The sequence below is a fragment of the Ochlerotatus camptorhynchus genome, unplaced genomic scaffold, assembly GCF_037179485.1.
Source record: "Ochlerotatus camptorhynchus isolate MF236.1 unplaced genomic scaffold, CSIRO-AGI_Acam_v1.1 ptg000176l, whole genome shotgun sequence".
Classification (NCBI taxonomy): Eukaryota; Metazoa; Arthropoda; class Insecta; order Diptera; family Culicidae; genus Ochlerotatus; species Ochlerotatus camptorhynchus.
In genome coordinates, this window is record NW_027040666.1 from 2,120,645 (window position 1) to 2,146,979 (window position 26,335).

At 38.4% G+C, this 26,335-nt stretch overlaps 1 protein-coding gene across 3 annotated transcripts in view; it reads left to right on the top strand.

Annotated features, from left to right (window-relative positions):
- The first annotated feature begins 2,153 nt into the window (after positions 1-2,153).
- The window catches only part of Crtc (CREB-regulated transcription coactivator), a 65,826-nt gene continuing 41,644 nt past the window's right edge, over positions 2,154-26,335 (top strand). For 2 of the 3 annotated variants that reach the window (XM_065222653.1, XM_065222654.1), the window contains exon 1: positions 2,154-3,061. In XM_065222653.1, coding sequence (XP_065078725.1) covers positions 2,948-3,061 — 114 coding nt within the window. In that variant the 5' untranslated portion in view covers positions 2,154-2,947. The remainder of the gene's footprint in view (positions 3,062-26,335) is intronic. The other variant, XM_065222656.1, reaches the window with a different exon arrangement.

Sequence of the window (26,335 nt, forward strand, 5' to 3'; positions counted from 1 at the left end):
CTATCGATATGCTCAAGTTATTCACGAAAAAGAAATTCAACGAAGAGAATCAATCAATGTTACTTAGGACCTAATGCAATGTTTATCTTAATTTGTGGAAAAGATCGACTATTCAATTTTAGGTCATCGTTCGTTGTTTTAAGAAATGTTATTTATTAGAGTTCGCAACCACTTCGACTTGGAACACCTCCTAACACAATGTCCTTTGTTTAAGGTCCGGGCCAACGGGCTTATTTGTGTTAGTTGAATGTACAAATGTTTTTTTTTGTCTACTGCTCCTTTCCTGGCTAAGACCGTGTAACCAACAATCAATACGAAACTAACGATTTTAAATTGGCTCACCACTTTAGTAGCCTATTGGTCCCAAGCAAACGATTAACGTACCCTATTCTAGTTGAAATTCTATTACTACACTATGTTTGTTTTGATTCGCTATGAAAGTTTGACAGATAACATCAGGGGTGTGTGGATTCATGCAGAACATGCAGGGGTGAGTGAAATAGCTTGGGACTGCTTGGGACCGTTGTTCTGGTACTGAGTGAGCCAAAAATAATAATGATTTTCTTCGGGACCTACTAGTCTTAGAGTTACCTCTATGGTGTAACGGTCCATCTCGCTATTAGGTATTCTCTTTATTTTGTTCGTGTAGTTGTTGCTTTCCATGGTGGTGTTGTGTATTATGGTCCTTACTGCTCAGCTTTATACCGTTATTTTCACCTCCGCAAGAAACTTTACTATACTGCTTTCAATTCCTTTTCGTCCCCCTCTTTATGCTGTGCAAATGTTTAGTGGTGTTCGTATTTCATTGCCATGTTTAGATTTTACACGAAACAGCTGTTGGCAGTGACGTAAATCTCACTGTTCGCAGTATGGAATGTTATGGTAGAGTGACGTCGTAACTTGAGAGGCTAAGCAATGTTTACAATATTTGTTGCTTCTAACACCAGCCTTGTTGGCCCGGACCTTATGTAAATGTCATTTCTCCTATCCGTCATCGTCATCATCTTTTTGTTTTCCTTTGTCTTGCTTCCTTTTAATTGTTAAATAATTATTTATCTCAATTAATTGAAACTGAAAAATCCTTTTGTTTCTTCCCCCATACGACCACTATTGTGATGTAAACAGGGGAGGCAATGTGAATGTCTCGCTTCTTTCGTTTTTCCACTGTTTAAATCGAGGTTTAAATGGTAAACAAAGTTAGACGATACACTCCATCAACCATTCAAACAGCAGGAGAATGAAAGAGACGACAAAATCATAATGTTTACATTGCATTGGACCGCGCCGAGATGCTCCTTTGCAGCATCCTCAAATACCGTATCTGTCATGAGAAACCCAAAATACGTTGTTAATACCTCGTTCACATTACAGCCTATATCACGTAATATAGGCTGTCTTGCAATGAGCACTCATACATAGGATTTCCAGTGAAAACTAGATGTATGAGTGCTCATTGCAAGACAGCGTATATCACGTGATATACGCTGTAATGTGAACGGGGTATAAGCAAATTAACCATACAATTTTTTTTATTAGGGAAGGCAAATCGAGGGATATCATCCTAATTTTATGTGGTACGGTTGTATACACGGATAGAAATCTTCTTATACCTTTTGGCAAATTTCTATTAAACGCTGTACAGACTGGATAGTTATAACATGTTATAACGGTTGTCAAATAATTGCAACACAGAAACCACCATCAAGCTAGCGCTATAACATGTTATAACTCTGTAGTCTGAACGTACTATTACTGATTATTCATAAAATGTATAAGTCAACTAATAAGCAGACGCCTTGCATAAAGTTAATGAAGATAATGTGTCAAATGAAATGTATATACGGTCACACATACCTTTTATGTATTCTTATAGGACCTATGTGGTTTGTCTTATGGAATGTATTAGGCTGATGTTTTGGCAAAAATGTATAAATGAAACACATGAATAAAATAATTGATTTTCGTTTCGTGATACCCATCGCGCTTTTCGGGAGATTTATGTATATAAGAGAACCTTCTGAACTGGAAAGATCTTGGTCCCGTAAAAGTTCGCGACGGGGATTGTGTTGGTGAAACATTTTCCATTTCGGATGCATTGGTAGTGGTTACACGGGAGTTTGCTCGCATTAAAAACGATTCAGTCACACAAGTCAGCAGAGCGAAGGAGAAAAAATTATTATACAGATACGTAAATAACGAAGGGAAGATCGAAGAAAACTTTTTTCACAGGCTAGCAAAAATTTCCGAATCGTGAACAGTTTTCCACGCGATTTTCTTAAAAGATTTTTCCGATAACGGTGAAGGGAATCGATTGCCCGTCGGATTTCGTGTCCCTAGATTCGTAATATCCCGCGGAGGTCAAGCGGAAGACGAGAAGAAAACCAGCCAGCAGCACCAGGCTGACGGATGGCTGAGTAGAAAATTTTCTGTGGAGTTATTTTTTCCTTGTCCATTCATCGTCCGCTCTTCTGTGCCGTGGTCGTGGCCGATCGGTGGGAGGATTTTTCTGCTTTTTTGAGGAAAACGCTGCAGATTTTTGCAACTTGTGTCTGCTTTATCTTTCTTCAATGAGGAGTGATTTTCGTTGTTACGGAGAAGGAGGAAAAAATGTGTCTTTGCGAAGAGAAGTGCTTTTCTAGTTGGCAGTAAATTTCACGGAAAGAAAAATCTGAGAAAAACAGAAACCTAAATTAGGGTGGTGGGAGTGGGAGAGCGAGCGAGTAGTTTTCCCTACTATCCATTGATTTTGGATCAAAATAGAAGGCTATAATATATCCTATTGGGTTTTAGTAAATGTTATCCTATAGTTAGTGTTTATCGGTGAGTGGATACTTATTCCTACGAAAAAAAAAAAATACTTGTGCTAAAGTGCTTTGGATTCGGAATCAACGGAAGTCCCTGAGGAGAAGAAAATTAACTGGAATAATAATACCTGGAAGCAACAACAATGGCGAATCCGCGAAAATTCAGCGAGAAAATTGCCTTGCACAACCAAAAACAGGCAGAGGAGACCGCAGAGTTCGAGCGAATCATGCGGGAAGTTTCGGATGTCACGTCCAAGGTAGGCCATAGAAAATCATTGCGGGTCCCGGGAATATTCGGGGAGCGTGTGTGTGAGAGAGCGAACGGTACCTAGCCGAGTGCAAGGGTTTGAGAAATAATATAATTGTTCCGCGAGTTTGGTTGCTTCTGTCCGACCGGACCACGAAGGAAATGGCTCTAAATCGTTTTCAGTTCTTTTACCCATCTGTATAGACTCGAAGAATCACACAAGAAGCAAAAGTTCGAAATAATCGTAGAAGAGCAGAGGGAGAGGGATAGCGAGTACATATTATCATTAAAAAGTTGTTCTTGTTGCTTCGCCTTTTGATGGATTATTCGATCCTAAAAATATGTGTGTAGAATATGAAGAAAAATGAGCAACAAAATTTCAACCTCAGCTCAGCACAGCAGCGCAGATCCACGTTACACGGCGGGTATACACCAAGCATATTATTTTAGGGTCCCATACGACCCCGTTCACACTACATTACGTGATATAGACTAGTGAGACTAGACCAGGCCTGCCCAATATTTTTAACAGTACGACAAATTTTACTGAAATACATATATATGACATTTGATAGCAAGATAGCCTATATTACGTAATATCAAGTATATTCGGAACGTAACATAAACTTACTTTTTAAGTGGCGGTATCTATGTTCGATGAACATGTTTTAAGCTGAATTTTGTATAGGTATTTCTCATTCATTCAGGTTAATGTTCATAATGATGAATAAAATTGTACTAAAATGATATCACAATTTTGGTATTATGAGAGTTCTGTAGACCATGATTTAGACTTGTAGAATGCTATAAAACCTCTATAAAGCTTGCATTGTTACTTGGGTTAATAAAATAGAACTACCTTGACATCAGAATACAAGCACTAAGTTTTCATGGGATATTATGTATGGATTGTACGATTTCCCCCCGAAAACACTGAATAGACCTTTCCCTCGAATTTAGCTTTTTCCCGAAAAATTTATCATTCTACAACTTCTTTTTTTCTTCTTTTGCTTTATTATAGAGACTTATTTTATTATCAATATATAATACTGCAGTTTGTCTAATTCTTGAGTATTAATTGAAACTCTAATAAAGTATCAATACGTAATAATACAAACAGTTATCACAAGAAGAAAAAAAACTATTTCTCCTTTATAATGAGAGAGAGAAGGATTAGTAATTTCCATTTAATTTCACTACCTTATTTGCTTATCCTTGACAGATACGCGTATTTCGTCTACAATGTGCAGACTTCTTCAGTGTCTTGTATTGTCGCTAGACTTGAAAAGCGAAATGACCAACTCGCGACAGTCGATTTTACTCTCGTTATGTACGTTAAACATAACGTCGCATCTAGTGCGCTGTATTTGTCAAATGATGCGCTATAGTTCGCACTAGATGCGACGTTATCTTTAACGTACACAATAAGAGTAAAATTGATTGTCGCGAGTTGGTCATTTCGGTTTTCAAGTCTAGCGACAATACTAATACTCGATACTCTCCTTAATTAATTAAAATCCTACTTATTGGATTTCTGCAATGAAATCATTCTAGTCCAGTTTTCGTCGTGAATTAGGACAGAATGATTTGAGCTAGAATGAATAATCAGTCTTGCTCTAAGAGGTCCCTTGTTTTGATATGGTATTCGTACCCTTCAATTGCATTCGGCCCTTTAAGTAAGGTTTTTGCATCAACTAGAGGTTTAAAAGGCTTATCCATTGTCATCTGTTAATTTTAACAATATGTCTTCTAAAAATGATCTAAAAATGAAAAAGGTATGCGACTAAAGGTCCAAGGCCATCTGAGTTTTAACTGTTGATAGCATTAATAAAGGGTTTGGTATGTTGAGCATAATCGGTACAAAGCAATTAATGTTTTAAATTAAGAGTTAACTAACATTATATGGTAACGCCTTCTTTTTATTTCATTTCGTTCTTTTATACACCACAATTTTATTGTAATTTGATTTTCCAAAACTTGTTTCTTAAACGTCTTTGAAACATGACTCAATCTTTCATGTAATTTTAGAAAGAACAGAAGAACTGCTTTCCCGGAATCTTTATTTTCCAATTTCCGTTTAGGGAATTTTGATCTTAAAGGTCTGAAAGTGGAGTGAGGTTATTCCAAGCAACGGAAAAAAAGCTCTGAAAGTGTGTACAATCAAGGATTTGTTCCGAATTTAAGAGAATTCTAACCGGTTTGTGAGGGAATAGGAGAATTTGAAAGTTTTGAGCAGAATTCTAAGAAAACCTTGAATATGATTCTTAGGATATTTTAATTAATATTCATAGGAATTTGATATTTTTTTTAACTAGTTCGTTTATTTACTAGGCTCAGTCGTGTGTGACACTTTGCGGAGCCAAAATCAGTAATGTTTGATTTACATGTTAAATAGCAGTATTTCTAGGTTAGTATTGGGTACCAATTACTCGTGGCGGGCTCGAGGTTAGTGGGTAACAATTTCGAATGGAAGAATCTAGGTAGGAAACTGGTTTCTGAAGCATCCTTCAGATAATACTCTCGGACGGTTGACCAAATCCTGGCTGGGCAGGGGCAAGTAGCACAGGAACAGGAGGATAATAAGACTGGGACACAATGGCGGGAAATTGTTTGGAAAGAAGGGGATAGTCACATCAAACTCTAACATTAGACAAACAAAGGAATTCGTAGATCGCTAGCATGTAGGAAAGAACACGTGTTCCCACTACATCTCTTATTTCACGGAAGGGTTGTCTACCTCGGGCCACTAGGGTATCCAATAGTCGTGCTCTGGAGGCGTCATTACCCGGGCAATACCAAACTGCGTGATCGATGTCATCATAACCGGTTCTGCACCTACATATATTGCTGTCAACGAGGTTTATTCTATAGAGATGTGCGTCTAGCGAGTAGTGGTTGGACATAAGTCTTGACATCACTCGAATGAATCCCCGACTTACATCCAGACCTTCGAACCACGCTCTCGAAGAAACATTTAGAATAATGGAATGTAACCACCGCCCAAGAGAATTACTTGTCCAATCGTTTTGTCAACTTAAAAGAGAACTCTGGCGTACTAATGGGAAAAATTCATCATGTGAAATTCTTCTATCATAAATCTCGCCTTGTTGTGCGCCCACCTTTGCGAGAGAGTCTGCCTTCTCATTGCCTGGGATTGAGCAATGTGAGGGGACCCATACAAAGGTAATCATATATGATCTTTCGACCAGCAAACTCATCTGCTCCCTTACCTTTGAAATGAAATCAGATGAGTGCCTACCTTGTTTCATTGACCGAATAGCCTCAATCGAACTGAGACTATCCGAGGTGATGAAGTAATGGTCTAGTCTCAGCAACATAAACGGAACATGGTTCCTGAAGTTTCCGAAAGGCGGTTGAGTATTCATTGAAGACGCCGAAGCCAGTGGATCCATCAATGCGTGATCCATCAGTGAAAAATCTTCTATTGTAATTGACTTGTTGGTACTTTTCAGCAAAAATGCGGGGAATTGAGATAGGTCGAAGTTGATCTGGAACTCCTTGAATAGCCTGTTTCATGGAGAGATCATAGTCAATGAGGGAACTGTAGTTAGTAAAGCATACACGAGAGGGGTTATAGCAAGGAAGGCTAATATCCGATGACATATAATTAAGATAGATTCGCACGAATCTAGACTGGATGCTCAATTCGAGCATTTCTTCGAAGTTTTCAATCACAAAGTTGTTAGTGACACTACATTTAATCAATATTCTTAATGAGAGCTCCCAGAAACGGTTCTGCAGGGGTTATACGCCCGCTAGGGCCTCCCTTAGCTCAGTCGGTAAAGGCGCAGCTACAAAGCAAGACCATGCTGGAGGTGACTGGGTTTGATTCCCGGTCCGGTCTAGGAATTTTTCGGGTTGGAAAATTTCTCGACTCCCTGGGCATAGAGTATGATTGTACTTGCCACACAATTATACTAATGCAGAAATGGTAGCAGGCATCGAAAGCTCTCAATTAATAACTGTGGAAGTGCATCTAGAACACTAAGTTGTGGGCACGCAATAAGCTAATATGCCATAAGCAATAAGCTTGAAATGCGAAGAAGAAGAAGAAGAAGAAGAAGAAGGGACCTCTAGGCTCATATTGTGTGTTGGATGCATACAGCCAAGGGCAATACGTAAACAACGATATTGAATACGTTCCAATTTGAATAGGTGGCTTTTTCTTGCCGAGAGGAAGCAAAAAGAGCCATACTCAAGAACAGAAAGAATAGTCGTTTTATATAGTTTATATAGTTTCATGTCCCGGAAATTGATCGTAGAAAGTTGATCCTTTGTTGACACTTTTGTTTCAAATACGTAATGTGGGTACCCCAAGTGCATTTTGAATCAAACCAGACTCCAAGAAATTTGAAGGTTAAAGATTGGGTAATGTCTCTGCTCAAAAGATTTAGACGCAGTTGGGCTGGAAACCGCTTCCTTGTAAACACTACCAATTCAGTTTTTTTGCGGTGAAAACTCGATCCCTAAATTTCTTGCCCAGAGAGACAGATTATTTACGGAATTTTGCAATGGTCTTTGCAAGATTTCTGCACGTGGACCTCTCATGGAAACCACGGCATCGTCTGCAAGCTGTCTAAGCGTGCATAGATTATCTAAGCAGCTATCAATATCTTTGACATAGAAATTATAAAGTAAGGGACTTAAACATGAACCTTAGGGTAAGCCGATGTAGATAATTCTAGAAGTTGTCAGTTGACCTAGATTGAAGGTCATTTGTTTTTCTGACAGCAAATTATACAAAAAATTATTCAAAATACCGGGTAATCCATTACTGTGCAAATTGTCTGACAGTATGTCTATGGAAACCGAATCAAATGCGCCCTTAATATCCAAAAAGGCTGAAGCCAATTGCTCCTTGTGCGCAAAGGCCAGTTGAATATCAGATGAAAGCATCGCTAGACAATCGTTTGTTCCTTTACTCTTCCGGAAACCAAATTGCGAATTTGAAAGTAGATTGTTTGATTCAACCCAATGGTCAAGTCTTAATAGGATCATTTTTTCTAATAATTTCCTCAGGCATGATAACATAGAGATCGGACGGTAAGAATTGTGATCAGACGCTGGTTTCTCAGGCTTTTGAATAGCTATTACTTTAACCTGTCTCCATGCTGGTGGAACTATATTTAATTCCATAAATGAATTATATAGGTTAAGTAATCGTCTTTTAGCGATATCGGGGAGGTTTTTTAGAAGGTCGAATTTGATCATATCGCTTCCCGGAGCAGAGTTATTCGATGAAAGAAGTGCCATTGAAAATTCCAGTATTGTGAATGGTTCATCAAGAGAACCGTTATTTCGGGCTGTATCCCGTAAAGTTGGTTGTGCTGGAAAAGAATCTGGACAAACCTTTTTAGCGAAGTCGAATATCCATTGGGAGGAGTATTCTTCACTCTCATTGGAAGATGAGCGGTTTCGCATATAGCGAGTCTTTTTCCAAAGCGTTGTCATCGAGGTTTCTCTAAAAAGTCCCTTGATAAAAGTACGCCAGTAATAATAAATAATTTCGTTTCTTTGCTTTTAGTAAGTTTTTAAGCTTTTTTTTTCAAGCTTTAGATACTTTTCAAAAAGCTCAGATCTTTCATGTCTACGATAATCTTTAAAGGCATCGGCTTTCTCAACATACAACTTTGTGCATTCGTCATCCCATCCAGGGGTGGCGGGTTTTCTTTTGAGGGATGCACTTGGAACACGTCGTTTCTGAGCTTCTAATGCACTTTTGTAGATTAGTTCGGTAAAGAAACGATACTCTTCCAGTGGTGGTAGAGGATCAGTAGAATAAATACCAAGAGTTACCGCCGATACAAGTTTTTGCCAATCAATGTTCCTCGTTAGGTCAAAAGGAACTTGAATTGACTGATCTGTTTTTAGACGACCACTTTTGATTGAAATAATAATTGGCAAGTGATCACTACCATGGGGATCATTGATAACCTTCCACAGACAATCTAATGATAGTGAGTTAGCGTACAAAGCTATGTCAAGACGGCTCTCTCGAACATGAGGGTTTGCTATACGTGTTGCTTCACCAGTGTTCAAGATAGTCAAGTTGAAATCGTCGCACAAATCATAGAAAATACCCGCTCTATTGTCATCGTATGATTCGCCCCAACCAGTACCGTGTGAGTTCATATCGCCCAGTATTAGAACTGGAGATGGAAGGATATTAACTGAACTCCAAAGCTGACGGCGGTTTATGGAAGTCCTTGGAGGGACATAGACAGAACCCAACAAACATTGACAGTTGAATTAGAGCTTATTCAGACAAAAATAAGCTTCTTCAGCTAAAAAATTGCTTATTCACCTTTTAATCAGCTCAAATTGTTTGTTGGGAAGCTATGCAAAGATCTTTGTTCTTCACATTTATTTGGCAAGCGACAATTTCAATGCCTGAAATTATTTGGATTGAGATTTTATGCAAGGAGTAGCACTTTTTGATCCCCAAAAGTACGCCACCATATGAATCATCTCGGTCCAGGCAGATAATGTTAAAATCGTGGAAGTTTAGTTCATCTTCAGAAGAAAGCCAAGTTTCACAGAGTGCAAATATATCACAATCAGAATTGTGAATCAAATACTTGAACGAGTCTAATTTAGGTATTAAACTACGACAGTTCCATTGTAATAAAGTGATCATATCTTGATCCTCCCTCGACGAATTATCTATCGAAAGATATGAATTCACCAATGAGGGGCCATGATACAGTCAATTGCTTGAAGTAGTTTCCGACTATAGGAACAAGCAGGTCAATAAGCCCTCGAAGTGACGATTCGTCGGGAAAGCCGAGGGCATTCAAAATATTATCCACAATGTCCTTAAATTTAATCTTTCCTCGCTTAGACGGGAGAGTTTTTTTTTAAATTGCGAGTAGACGTGGTGTTTATTTTTGTTAACCTCTTACGATTACCTTTATTAGGTAGCGGCGGGGTGGAAAAGCTGCAGCAAGGATCAGATGGAGCAGCAATTACCGATTTGTTCGGCTTTTTCAATGAATCCCCGCTACCTTCAGATTTTTGCATGCTTTTGAGAGTGGTTTTATTTTTTTCCGGCGCACTCCCGGGGAGCTAGGGGGCTTCCTTTTACCGGGGGCGTGTACCTCCGGAGACTCACTCATCTGCTTATATTTAATTCTGCTTGTCAGAGTCCAGTTCATCGGAAGACAAAATCTCAAAAGTGTTTTCATTTTGAGCGGCTGATGCCAACGAAGCAGAGGTTCCATTTTGCAACTTAACCATTTCTGCCAACGTCAGCTTGGAGCGTTCTTTTATTGAACGCTTCCACATTGTTGGTACGCTTCTTGTACGCGGGGCAGTCCTGCAAAGCATGAAGAGGTTCTTTGCCACAGTAAGCACATTTAGTTGCTTCCTGTTGGCAAGCACCCTCCATGTGGTCTTGGCTAAATTTGCCACAACGGGGCTTGTTGTCACAAAAAGCAGCTGTGTGTCCCAACTTTTTGCAGTTGGTAAAATTATATATCCTTGGTACAAAAAGTCGCACCGGGAAAAAAACATTTTCAATTTCTAAAAACTTTGGGAAAACCGATCCAGCGAAAGACACCTGTAGTGAGCCTGAAGGGGAATAAGTCTTTTGACCATCTACCGTGGTCGCTGAATACAATATCCTGCAACCCAGAACGTCCACGGTAGATGTAGCAGCATTTTGAAGGCGCCCCATTCCTTCAATGACTTCATCACACGTCAGGCTCACTGCAGAGACCACGCCGTCTATCTCCACACCTCGAGATGGGATGTAGATGTAATACTCTTCATTGTAACCCTCGTCGTCAGCAAATGATGAAATTCGGTCCCCGGGAAACGACGCGTCAACGTTCTTTTAATCCCTAAGAAGTTTAGGGCTTTCTCTTTCTGCCGAAAGTAGACAACCCAAGGCGAAGCAGAAGACGCCTGGTAATGACGCTTTCTAACTTTATCATTGAGAGGCTTGACGCCCCCTGTGCATCATCCTTACGAAATTTAAAACTTTTGTTAAGAAGTAATTATTTTTTTTTTACTTTTTTTTATTAACGAACCACCCTATGTGGAACGATTCCACTGGGGGGAGAGACAGACGATTCACAAGCAAACAGTCAGAGGAATGGGTATACAAAAAACAGATACCGTAAAACGGGGTAACATTGATAGTTTTTTAAAGTATATTCTAAATAATTTTTACAACAATGAATGTTTTTCAAATTTTATATTTTTAAAACAAGTACTGAGGATCCAAGAGTTAATTCGTTAGTAATTTGTTTAACGAAAATTAAAGCATTTGAACTTTTTTTTTAGTTTTGTGACCGAACTTTTGTTTTTCGATTTGGGGTTACTTTGATAATGCTCGATGAATGTAGAAAAACATGGGTGAAACTCAAACAATTTAGTTCTTTAAATATGAAACTTTAACGGCGCCGGTGGTGTAGTGGTAGGCGTGATTACCTCTCACCCCAGCAGGCCTGGGTTCAATCCCAGTCGGCGCCGCCGGGATGTTCTGAGGCATAACATCTCTGATTACGCCTTCCTTCGGATGGGAAGTAAAGCCGTTGGTCCCCGGTTCATGAGTTGATGGGTCGATAGGTAGGGTCCAGGTGTGGGAGCTGCCTTCCTGGCACGTTGGTAGCATTGGTGCTCAGCACGGAAAACAAGATCGACGGAAAAAAACAAACCAAAGGAAAAAAAAAAAAATATATGAAACTTTGAATGAGTATATAATTAGAAAACATCATAAGCAATAAGAATACAACATTGAATTTGTGATGGCTATATCGGAGATACATTTCATAACTGATGGTTTGAGTGCTTTTTCAAACAGGCGAAAAACATGAACATTGTTTTTTAATATGTTTGTTAAATATGTAACACATACTATATCAAAACTATATACGATATGAACGGAAATACCTTAAGCTACAACATGAAACCATTTTTTCTAATTTGGAAAAAGCGCAGCGAGTAAATTTAATCTTTACATTATACTATCAAAGTTACCCGCATTATCAAAGATACCCCGTTTTACGGTACGTGCTACTATTTGCCCTTACCGTTTCTACTGCTTATACTGTTGCTGCTCTGCCACAATAGATGATGCTGATGGTCCCACCTCTTACCCCTACAAAGGTTTGAGCTAGACGAGTTATCTTTAAGATAATTAAATATAAACATTTTAACCAGGTATGCAAAAAAAAAGTCGAGCTGGTTACAATTACAGATATAAATCTAGATAGAGCTGGAATAAGGGCCTAACAGCTTTTGTAAACAATGTCTTCTTTTGATGATTTCCAGAAATTTAAGGCTCACCCACGCAAACCAACATCCTCACCGGGTAGGGAAAGATTTCCCCTATCCGATGGTTAGGTTGGTTTGCGTGGACGTGCCTTGAATTCCTAGAAATCATCGATAGAAGTCATTGTTTATAAAAGCTGTTAGGCCCTTATTCCTGCTCTATCTAGAAATGTCCTGTTAAATATGCTATAGGCATCAACCAAAAACATTCAAAGGTGTATCTAGTTATCAAAAGTCCAAGTATAGTCCTCGACAATACTTGCCGGTCGCACACCGTCCGTGCGGTGGCTCACTGCTTTCTGTACACACCGTCCGTGTGTTTTGCCGTACGTCGAATTTCGGTATCGTCGAAGTGGGTTTTAAAGGTGGACAGACAGGATCGGCTGCTTAAGTATGAATTCAATAAAAATTCTGCGAATAATACAACAATAATTCAGAGGAAAATTTCAAGGGAATTACGAGGAACATTCCTAAGGAATTGAACTGACAGGGCAGTTCCATGGTAATATTAATGCAAATTACAATAGAATACTAAGAAGAGTTTTAAGGGAATTCCAATGTGTATTCCAAGATTATTTTAGCGATGTTTTTTTTGGTAAATTCAAAGGAGAGCTCCAAGAAAATTTTGAGGAGCATTTCAAAGAAATTATGGGATTGCTCCCTGAGAATTCTGTGCAGAATTAAAATAGATAGTTTCATGGGAATTTCGGAAGGATACTACGTGAATGCTGAAGAGAACTCCAAGTGAATTACAGGAGAATTATTCGGGATTCCACACCATAGAGTAATATTTCAACGTGGAGCGTACCAACGAACAATAAGCAATACACATACTAGGCCATTTTCTTGATGAAACCCAGACTACGAGATGTGTGAGTTGTGCATCGAGGAATACTCCTAGATCCTTGACACAAGATTCTTTTTTAATCGAGGCTCCTTCGAGATAATAGTCGAACATGATATGTTTTTTCTTCCTTGTGAACGAGATGATCGAACATTGGATTTACCACCATGCTATTAATGTGGCACCAAGTAGTGAAAACGTCCATTTGACGTTAAAGAAACCATGCGTCTTTGATGCTACTTACTTCGAAGAAGATTTTCAAGTCGTCAGCAAAAGAAATCCTAGGACCTTACAGAGAAAAATTCACGTCGTCAAATATAGGTAGATATGAGGTCCGATATGACTGCCATGTTGAATATCGTGTAAAAAAATTATACTGCGTCATATTATGCAACAACCGCTGTTTTAATAGCATACTGCGGTTGCAATGCAAATTTTTCTCTGAATCGTCAATTTTAACAAAATATGAGATGGTTACCTATCTTTTTGAGAAGATCTCATCTGCCGTGTAGAAATAATTGAAAATGCAAGCCGAACAATGCATAAAGTCCGAAGTAAGATTAACAAATTATCTTCGTCGATTTTCTTTTTGCAGCCCCACGGCCATATAAATACATATCCAGTTATTTACAGTACACAGTTAGATAACAAAAGCTATTATCTAGCATATTTGACACACACGGCAGGAAACTGTTTTGTGGAGAAATTATTAACGAAAGAGAAAGTCGATGAAGAAAATTGGTCCATGGCCCTGCTACTTAGTACCTAATGTATTGTTCGGTTTGGCAATTGAAAGTGTTAAATCAAGAGCAAATTTTCATTTATTTCGGAAGTAACCAAGGTAAATAAAGTAGAGCTATCAGTGTCAATCGATGCTCCTGCTATTACACTATATACTGTCCGAATAAAGGATCACATCCCATTTTTAAATTTATTTACCAGTCAACTTGCCATTAGACGTAATCACCTTCCGATCAAAATATTTTTCAATGTTTCTTAAGTCACCCGATTTGAGATGCTTTTTGTCTTAAGTAACAGTGCAGAGAAAGCCGTGAAAAGTGTACGTTCGTCGTTTAGCTTTCTCATTATTAAAGTGAATAAATTGAACTATTTGTTGCTAAGATGATTTCGGTGGTCCTGAAATGATGGACGTAAGGAGAAGTCATTGATAATTCTCCTGAATATCGTGGTAAATACACTTTGACTTAAGTATCATTAGGGATTCGCCAAACGATGTATAATAACTTTTGACTCAAAAATCAGTATTTTTTAGCATGCAAGCTAGCGATCTGCTTTGTATGATTAAAACCCTGCTTAATATGTTATACAATGCTATCACTATGAGATTATATGTGAAATAGGAATAACTTTTCGGTCATCAAAACAAAACTTTATTTTTCTCGGATCGGTGCGAATGTTACTTTCGCCATAATGAAAATTTGCTCTTGAAATGTTGTGTGTCCGAAACATCAATCGTTTACAAAATATTTGTATAAAAATTCGAAACTATTACTACATGATGAGTATTTCGAAAGCTTCTGTCTGCATTGATCGATTCTCTTAATCGACTTTCGCTTTCATTAATATCTTTGCTTCAAAAACCTGTTGTTTTTGACGTTTTCAAGGTTAGATAATACCCAGCCAACCAGAATGTATGTGTATCAAATTTGTTTTTATTATAAACAAGCATATATATCTACAAACAAATCATATATAGTACAAATTAATGGTTTATATCTTCAAAGGTGGAGGCCATATAGGTGCAAATTCAAAACTACTTTTTAAGCGATTCAATTTGATATCAAATTCGACTGAATCTGTGACGGCAAATTCAGTTTGACAAGTGTTACGATTTTATCCGATTCGATTTGTACTCAAAAGTTATGCAGCGTATAAAAGCCAAACGTTTTTATTGATTGTTTGGTGAAACTTATACATCATGCGATGAGATTCATTCTTCTATGCATATTGGACTAAATCTGTACTTTTTAACGATTCTATCTGTGCATTGTCGCTTCTATGTGTGCATTGTCGATTATATAACATTCGTCCGAGTCCCGTTCGCCCGTATGGCATGCACCAGATTGAATTATTTCACAATAATGTTAAGTCCGTCTAACATAGAACAATTTTATATGGCAATGGAAACAGTAACCTTGAAATTCAACATGTTTGTTTGTTTCATAAGAGGTCGGAACAGATCGCAACAACTTGCGATCTTTTTTTTGACGTTCATTCATCCGGTCCAACCTACACGGTAAAAAGTTGTCACATATAATCCAAATGCTCTTGCACTTGACTCAGTCTGTCGTTGCAAAATATGTACTGTATAACATCCTTAAATCAAAATGATTATCACTTGAATAGGCACCACTGTTTTCATCCATTGGATTTGATTATAGTACGTTCAGTCTACAGAGTTATAACATGTTATAGCGCTATCTTGATGGTGGTTTCTGTGTTGCAATGATTTGACAACCGTTATAACATGTTATAACTCTCCAGTCTGTACAGCGTTTTAGTTTTACTTTTGGAAGCAAATGTCAAAAACGCATATGCCAAACATTACTTGCGAAGATAGCAAGTCAACAACAAATTAATTAAGAGCAAGATAGCGATAATTCTCCATTTCCAACCGTAATAATTTGCATTCTAGAGCGCGAGTATTACCAAATTGTTGCTGTATTCAATAATAGTGTATTATTCAGATAAGTTCTATTACAAAACATTGTCAAACTTATCAAATTGATTGCTCAATGTTTCTTCTACTACAAGCCTTGTAATGTTGTTGAATATCACTTGGACACATGTGATCTGGGTAGTAACAGAAGAGAATCGATCAATCTAAATAGGACCTATTGAAAAGTGACGCGAAAGTTTTATAATAAAATTTCAAATATTTTTTTCATAACTTTTTGCTTGACAAGGGGCAAGGTGGAAGAAGTCATTTCACTGGTAAGATGAAATCCTAATAATCTATTGTTTCTAGTTCTCAACCGTTTGGTGCATATCCGCCTTGAATCTGCGCGATAAGGGAATGAGAAAAGCGTGCAGCGAAGCAAGCAGTCGCAATACACAAGATGACAAGATGTGTTCTCTTCTGTCTCTCTCTCCCTGCTGCCGCTATGATCGCTCTTTTTGCTTCTGTTGTGTATTTATAAATATAACATGTTTTGTATTTTTCATTCGCTTCGGCGCAACTGTACGTGTGTCTGTGTGCGTGTACCGCCTAGCTGTATTTGTGCTCGTGAATGGTGTGTGACTTAATATTTATTGACATATGAAGCATAGTATTATATTTAAATATTGTACCGCTGATAAAAATTGATAATAGCGCATATGTCTGATATTTTTTCTCTGTTAAACCATATTATCACCGTATCGAGTACATATTGGTGGAATCGGATTCGAATCGACAGATAAATGATTCGAACAGATGAAAATAATGATCCAACACAAACGGTTTCTCTGTCTTGTGGTGGTACCTTTTTGGCAAACATGCGCTTGTTTGTTCTTCACACATTTCAAATATCCGGCCTTATCGTAGGGGATGTTTTTCTTCTTTATTGACGCGATGTGTGAAGACGAATTCGATTACGAACACCTGAACGAAAACTTTGAACTTTGTAGTCCACTGGAATTGACCCCACCATCCTCGAAACCCTTTTCCTGGATCTTCGTGTATGACAAGCAACTTTTAAGCTGGTTTTTTGAATGTTGTAGCCATGGAATCGGTACTCGTGCTTCTCTATCACATGTTTCTATGACCACGACACGACGGAGGGCGCGTTTTTTTCTGCCTCCACGAATACCTACCTATCGCGAGAGGAGCGTTGAAGTTTGTTTTGAATAGTCGTGTGTGTAGATGGCGGAGGTTTGGTCAGCGTCCTATTTCCTACACATTCGTCTTGTCGTTCGGTGGTTCGGTCGCAAAATAACTACGAACTACGCGACTTGAGCATTATTTGATTGTATTTGGGTTAGCTTCAAGCAGTCAGTCAGTCAGTTAGTCAGTCGTGTCTATTTCGCCTTAACCCGTTTCATCACTCCTTCGAACGCGACTATGGCGGCGGTAGCGGCGACGCGGCCGCGAATGGGCGTCAATAAAAGCAGTATACCAAAGCTGCCTTATTTTCCGCGCGTGAAGGGCCTTAATTCCATACTTTGGTACATGTTCGGCAGAACTCATGAAGTCTGAAAAGTGGGAAATAAGGCAAACTTGCGTAATCTCTTTATAGACAACATTTCCATTCAGTAACTTCTATGTATGTCGCATTGCTATTAGATTAGGTATATCATGTCCGGTTCTTGGTTGTTTGAATGAATCTCGATAAACATGCCTTTAATTTGATAAACACAAATGTTGCAAAATCTCTGCCGTTTAATTACTAAACGTATATAATATAAAGTATTATAGCTGTAGGTCAAATTTCTTAAAATTTAATTTGAAATTACCAAGACACGTTAATATTCCGCCAGATATTTAGTCCTGCAGAATCCTGGGATTTCCAAGTTGTTCACATGACATCGGAGGAGGATCTAAAGAAATGTTGAGAGTGGCCTGCTAGAATTACAGGGCACTCACAAATGTTACAAATGACGGGAATTTTGCGTTTGGTACGAATTGCATAGGTTTGTAAAGCTGAGGAGTTGGGTTGCTTGAATTACCTAGATGCATTTCAAAATACGTAGATTTTTAAGAATATTTCAAATTTCAGGCTTCATAAAATCAGTGGCGTCGCGTCCACATGTGCAACCTGTGCACGACACAGGTGTAAATAATTTAAAAAAATGCGTTTAGATTTTTATAGATTTTAATGGTCACATTATAGCTGTACTTCTTTACTCCAGACCATAAGTGACCATGAATACACTTTTTTATAGTGTGGTTCGATTAAATCTTTGACCTTGATTTGCTTCAAACAGGGTTAAGTTCAGTTCGGATGGTCTGCCTAATCACTACCATGACAAAACTCGTTAAATAGTGCACCTAAAAGTGAGCTTTTTTTGGGTGGCGGGTGGCAAGTTTGTGAATGGTCAAATGCCTGATGTAAGCTAAGCAGACCTTCTATCACCTCTTGAAACATACCACGAATTTTCCACAGTACATGGCGGTTTGCACCACTGATTGTAATTGAAGCTTTCAGCAGTTACGAGTCAAACGGGAGCAACACGGAAACAGCAGTCTGGTACGCTTTGGACGTTATCATACTTGCAGACCGGTTTGAATGTGTGAGTTTAAATTAGAAAAACATTTGTGATGTATGGGTGCCCAAAGTGTGCATTTCTCGCTGTGCACTTGGATATCTGATTGCAGACAAAGAGAGTAATGGAGAAAGAGAGCGCAAAAGCCGCTCTAACTCTCTTGTCAGTTGTGAATCTCTCAATTAATGATAGTTGCGCCGGTGCGCTTGTCAAAACTTATGAGCTTCCCCTGGTTTATTCTGATAGTGTTGTTCTGATGAATAAAGAGTTGATTAATTCAAGTTTGCTACCCAGGGGACTATGAATTTTCTCTAGATTTTGACACTGTTTTGTATCAAAAAATGTTTTCGGAACTGTTTGACGGATATTCTTTATTACACTTCACTCGAAAGAGTTAGCATTGTGATAAAAACGAGAATTCAAGCTAAACATTACATTAGTTCCTAATTAACATTGACAGATTATCTCCGTAGACTTTCTCTTTGTATATCCACGGCCATGTAAAGACATTCCCAGGTAGTTTCAGCACACCAATCGATAAAAGAAGCTTTTATCTAGCATCTAATACGACAAACACAACAAGAAATGGTTATGTGCTCAAGTTATTAACGAAATAGAAAGTCGACGAAAAAATCGATCAATATTACTTAGAACCTAATGCAATGTTCAGCTGGAATTAGTTAAGTTTTGCAATTCCTCCTACTTCGGTTAGCGCGAAAAGGGCCATGCAAGTTTTGTTTATACAAGATGATAGGCCCTTCAAATGTTACGTTGATTACCCAAGTAACATTGCAAGCTTTAAAGAGGTTTTATAGCATTCTACGAACCTAAATCTTAGTCTACAGAACCCTCATAAAACCAAAATTGTTACTTGGGTAATATAGTAATGGAGAATATGTCCCTTGAATTCATGGAGCATTGAAAAATAAAAAAAAAACTAATAAGTGGTGGAATACTACAACGAACAAAGCTTGGTGCCCAGGTAAACAAATGAGGCACGCGACGCCTCTGCATAAAATTATCTAAATTATGGAGCAATTTGTCAATTTGTTGCGATGTTAAATAAAACCTAATAAATTAAAAAAAAATCTGGAAATTTGTTTTGTGTTTTCAATAGAGGGCTGAGGAAGAGAGCGTTTTTGTCAGATTTTCTCCATTTACAAAAAAATGTTTTTTCAGTGACATTAATTCAAGCCGAACAATGCATTAGGTCTTAAGTAACATCTTCGTCAATTTTCTTTTCTACATTCCCGTGGCCATGTATAGACATTTCCAACTATTTTCAATACATAGTTCGATAAAATAAGCTATTATCTCGATTCTAATATGGCAAACACCACAAGAAACGGGTTTGTAGCCAAGTTATTAACGAAAGAGCGAAACTTAAACAACTATAATATACGTCGATTTCTCGCGGATTCAGACTCATACAGGTAAACCAACCAACCAACCATGGTGTTTTGTTATTCGTGAACAATCGACGTCGTCCAAACCTTTTTTTTTCCCACTCACGATTGTTTGGGTAGCTTATACCATGCTGGCTGAGTACGGTAAGTACAGACAGGACCGTTTGAAACGTTTATCTAGATTTTTACTAGATAAAAAAGGTTAAAATTAATATTTTTTTTAAATATTATAGTGCGAAGAGTGTTAACTTAGGTCATTCGAGACTTGTTCGGGGATGAGATTTTAACTCGTGACTTTGGCGTGAGAGGTACGGTTTTTAAAAAACTACGCCAGGCAGTCCCCTTAACAATCCGGTAAAATGTGTAACGACAAAGTTGCAATGTTTAAAAACCATAGCTCAGCCATTTATTGACGAATTTCAAATCTATTGGCGCCATTTAAAACTACATAGGGTAGAGAACTACTTCGGCCTAATCGCCCATTTTGGGCCTATCGAGCAGAAAACTTCAAATAAATCCATGATTTCAAAGTTAACAAGTCAATTATGCGTTTGGTACGATACTTTAGCTAATAAGCTACCAAATGAAGTTAATGAGAACGCGTGATATGAAAATTTGCACCCATTATTTCCAAAAACAAAAGAAGCGCTCCGACTGAATCAATTTTTATCTTCATACGATAGGACGAAGTGAATTCATTGGCGTTTCAGTGGCGTTTCAATGCGTTAGGCTGAGTTTAGAATCTGTAGGCCGAGTTTGACGTCAAGAAGCAGTGTTAGACTTTTGACAATATCTCAACGATTGGTTTTTCTTTATCAAATCTTACGGTAGGTAAATAAATTTGGACGCCATCAGTAATAATAACATTCTGTTTGGTGCTAAACTGCGCTAGATTAAGAAATACTAAGTGCGGGCTGTGCTCGTAGGTCGTAGGTGCTGGTAGGTCGAAAATGGGGTAGTTAACCCTACTTTAAAAATTTATTCGGTATCAATCGATTTAAAATGTATCGATAAATTGTTTTTCAAACATTGCCTTTTAACCGGAGACATCGTGTTCGGAGTGTTAAACAACTATTATTTCCTGCTCGACCTGTTCCAATTTGCATGAAGCATTGCATATTTGTTTGCTATGGATAATCATTCACATTTGGACTATAATTTGTTCATTTTAGATTGTGCATAAGTTTTCAAAATGGCTTGTCGATATTTTTCAATAAATAATAACATAAAAACAGCATTCTAATCGAAATGACAATTGAGATAGAGTTAAAAAAGATTTTAGGACTGTTAATTTTTTAAGACTTTTAATTTTTTTTAAGTAAGATTGGATGAAGACAATCAAAAAAGTTTTAAATTTTATTATAATCAACTGTCCCTTTTTAATGTTGTTTGATTATTTTTTGTTTAAAAAAGCTTATAAAAAATAACAACTTTTGTGAAATTTCGAATTGGACGCTGGACACATTGAAAAAATAAACAAAATTGACTAGAATCTGTTTTTTCTTCCATTTTGTCTCAGACGTCAAGGAAATGTTCATGCTATAATTTATTGAATAATATCGAAGATGCCATTTAGATTTGTTTTGAGCTCAATTGGTTGAATTTTAGCACAAATGTGATAGAAAGTACATAACAAATCATCATGCTATCGGAAGCGTCACTTCTGGGGATGCATTTTATTAAAAAATATATGGCAGCGCTGCGATTACATGCGGGCGGCATGAAAAGAATATTTCAGAATAGACAGGGTTGTTCAGGATATCTTGCAAAACATTGATGGGATGCATACCAATATAAATAGAATGAATGGGATAAGATTTTTAGTTATTTTATTCTTATTTTTAGGAATATGTATTTAACATTTGCGGATAAATTAGATGAGGATGTGTCGTTCCCCCAGCATCATGCAAATCGAAAAAGGTCGTGTCTTACCAGTTCGTCATTTGGCGTGGAACTGCTCTTATGTTTGACTTATACTGCCCATAAAAGCATAACAGTCCCATATGGATTTTTGTCCCCTGGGCATTGGCATAACCTTGAGGAATGCTTAACTGCAACCAGGTCCCAGGGCTTATCTGTATCTTTACATTTTGGAAGATGCACACTAGTGATGCCAGTTGTGATGTAGCAGACCAAAATTAAATAATTGTGTAGTTTAGAATTATACAATGAATTGTTTTTTTTCTAAATAATTGAGTCTAACGGCTGCAACAATAAAAAGATTTTTTTATTATTACTATTCATTTGGTTCAACATTTTTGGAATGCGACATCACACAGGTACTACCTTTGAATTTGGCTATATCGAGTGGCGTTTTTCTTTTCTTTAGATAAAGACGATGAAGTTTTGAAGAAGACAACGATCATAAATCACAGGGAAGAAAAAAGTTGATCGCCGTATTACACCTGGAAACCTAGTGTGAAACAGGATATCAAGAGATCGGGCCATTCCTTGAATTTCTGGAAAGAGCTGGCAAATAACAGAAAATAATTTCAAAACGCCACCTCCACCACCACAATGGTTGAATCTGCGTACGAAGCGAGCGACGGAACAGTATCAGACGATAGCAGCGCGATGACCATTACCCAACGAAATTCGAGGGATTCAATGATGAGGAAATAAACGCCATGCTGGGATTTTCATCGGACTCACCGTTAGACCTATACAGGGCGTCGTCATCAAGAGCGCCAACAACAACATCACGGAAAAGTCAGGCATCAGGTAATTTCTTACTAATTTTACCTTCATTTTACTTATACTCGAATTAAACACCTTAAGTTACAGCTATCTATAAATCGACACGAACCCCCCTCCCTTGTCTCTTCCCTTATCGCAGCTAATACATTACTGTTGAGATGGGGTCTTGCCGATACGTTACCTTACCGGTGATGTTACTATGGCTCGCCCTGTTTCACATTCGTGGATTACACAGAACTTATTTAACATGCTGGTAAAGATGCTGTGATGCCACCCCTGTCTACTGGTATAGCATGTACGGTGCATAAAAGTATCGGAGACCTGGCCCTTGACCCCCTTCTACTACACAATCACAATTACAAACAGTCTCATATGGATTTTTGTCAGAAATAAGTTATCCATTAGAATCGATAGTAAAGTACCGGCATTTTACATTGTGCACTAAAAGTTACATGTTTTCTTCAGAAAATATCGTGAAAATACCAAAACTAGATTGTCCAATCCATAAGAGTATGTGGAGGAATACATTTTTAACAGCGTTTTTATCGGGTTGCTGTTTTTCCAGATGGAACTGATATGCTTTTATGGGCAGTATATAGCAAGATAATGGGTCTCATATTTTTTTCCACATTTCGAATGAAGATTTCTCTTTCAAGAGGGAGTGTATTTTTGCACATATATTTAAAAAAAAAAAGCCTTTTGAAAACGGTTTTAGAATTGAGCAACTTTAGATTAAAAACCTGAATTTATTCACCTATGGTGAGATGTGACCCTTCTTGCGTATTTTATTTCTGGAAGTCTGCATTCCGGGAAGAAATGGAAAATATATCTGATATGTGAGTCTAAGTCTGAAATTTCGTTTGATACGTATTAGAAGATTTGGTCAGGGAGCACTCGGAACATGCCTTGGTGTGGCCAATACGGGTTTCAGCACTCGGAATTGGCCATATGATATGATAATATGGAACTACCACTCACTGTAGTAAGACAACTGACGGTAGACTATCCTCGCTGTTAGACTTGATCACGTTTAATAACCTATAATTGTACTCAACCTGTCATTGTATGAAGCGTCAAAAACGGTTTGGGTGAATCCGTGAGCAACATCGCCCACGTGCATCCACGGGATAAATGAGAATCTCTTTCCAACAGCATGATCATAGAACCGGTAAAAAAACAGGCCATCCAACAGGAGGATGTCCCAATGAGTGGGGAAATGAGTCCGACCTATATTCACGAAATTTTACAGACAGGGAGTTGGGATTTCCACTCTCCTCATCTATTTAGCTTCAATCCCTCATCAACCCCGAAATACACTCTAGCTGCTCCAGCTAGAGGGATCTCAACGGAGAAAAAAAAAGGACTGTGTCCAATTTCCATCTTCAATCACTAGCGACACAACTGCTCTAATTCACCAGTACACAGTCTGGGAGACGCAGCGCCAGCTGTTTTTTTTTCTCTGTTCGGGACCTAACACTACTGCGACCAGTAATTGGCCGAATCAACTCGCGATCAACACCGAAATCAGAATCGACAACTCCAGCATCCGAAAACAAATGCGTCTAATCGCGGCCACGACACGCTTCGATTGGCACCCGGAATTGGCCATAAATGATCATATTCCTGAATTTTGATATGATTTGATGTCAAGGGCGTAGCCAGGTTTCGAGCTAGGGTGGGGTGAACAAAAATTTACTATGGAAAATTTGGCCGAATGCCATTTCACCGTACGCCATTTCCCCGAAAGCCTTTGTGTTGCTGAGTTTAGAGGGGGGGGGGGCAATTGCCTCTTCCTGCCCCCTCTGGCTACGCCTATGTTTGATGTGATTGAGGCCACTTTCCCGATGGTAAACGGAGCATGTGTGGCCGAGGTGGTTCATGGTACTTAAAAAATTTGCTGTGGGCCTGGATGGGCCAATTTGATCGTCAATGATCTTATTCATTAACTCTCATATGATTTAATGTGTCGTACGAAGTGGTTTGGCCGTTGAAAGGAACTGGAAACTACCCAAGGTGCACCCGTAACGTGTCCGGATGTGTCCAATGTTGTTTGCAAAGCAATAAACTGGCCACTTCCCGTGGGGTACCCGAAACACGTCCGGATGTGTCCCATGTGGTCCTGGGCACTTTATATAGCTAACGTTGCGCTTGTTTTTGAACTCTCATGTGATTTGAGGTATCGAATAATGGGATTTGGTCCAAGTCAGAAACCCGCCACTTCCACTGGGGTACCCGGAAAATGTCCGGATGAGTAAAATGTGCTCCTGGGCACTTGATATGACTACCATCACACTCGTTTTTCAATTCTCATTTAAAGTGCCGCAGATGGGTTGTCCCGTTCCCGTATAGAAAATAACCATAAGAAGTGCCTAACCACCTATTCGGCATATCTTCTAAACCCTTTGTGATACGGTTGCACTATATCTTATATCATTCGAGTATGGTGTCCGTCTATTAGGTTTGGTCCATGTCAGAAACTTGCCACTTTCCCCGGTACTGATGGCTGGATGCGGCACTTAATTTGACTACCATTGAACTAGTTTTTGAATTCTAGTGTGATTTGTGGTGTTGTATGATGGGTGTTGGTTCACGTCAGCAGAGAAATGTTCTATACACAGCAAAAAATTAATTTTGATATCACATCAAGGTGGATGCACTTCAATCGTGTCAAAAATATGGTGTAATATTATTTGCCAAATAGGACAACATTATCATTAATACACGCAAACCAAAAATCTATTACAATGAATGTTAGTCCCGTTTCCTATCATCCTCTGTTCATGAACATCGCAACGAATGTTAGAAATAGACCATGCAGGCGATGTAATGGTTTTTTGTCTTTTTTATTTCGTGTTCTATCTACGCTTTCGACGCTTTTAGGCTATTCATATTCAGAAGCATGGAGAGAGCAGTGGAGAAAGCACGGGTCTGATAATCGTAACGTTCGTGGTTCGAGTCCAGTCCGGCAATCTGTATCCTATTTCTTTCGACATAACTAATTTACCTCACTACTCTACATTTTACGGTCTCCAATTTTCTTGCATTGGACCGCAACTAGGTATACCGCATCCTCGGTTCATGCGGTCTCCACTAACATCCTCTGATGATGAATCCCATATAATTGTAAGCGAATCTTACATCCCTCGGTTTGGTGTACAGTTCAGAAACTGACATTACGCTGCTTTTACTGTATTTGTTTATTTTTGTGGCCATAAAAATTACATATTATTTTCGACATGATTGAAGTGCATGTAATATTAAAATTTATTTTTTGTTGTGTAGGGGAAATGGCTCTAATGTTGGCCTATGGATCTAAGATTGGGCCCATCGCTAAAAATCTGCTATTTATCAATTTCATCTAGAGGAACGCGTCATTGGGACGGTACTAATGGATAATTTTGGACGCTATTGTAAATTTAGTCGATTGCTGAATTTATGTATGGGCCCAAATTAGGGGCATTTAGGCCGACATTACATCCATTTCCCCTAAATAGTTGTTATATTGCGACGGACGCTTGATGATCAACAGTTCTTAAACTTGATGTTTAAAGTACAAAACTGTTCAGATTCGATTTACTAACTGTTACAACACAACATAGCAAGCAAATTATGTTTGTGCTACACTGGCGACACGAGCCGATTAGAAACAAGAGTAATAGCTGTGCCGGGGCGTGCTTAAACGTGGCTTATTAGTTGTGCCGCACTTAAAGTACGTGATAAAATTATCCACGACGTTGAAGTTAAAGAATGGATGAAAAGTCTGTTCTCTGCATTTTTGCTGGCATACATACAGAAGTTGATAACAAAATTTCAGCACAAACTGTGTACCCTTCAT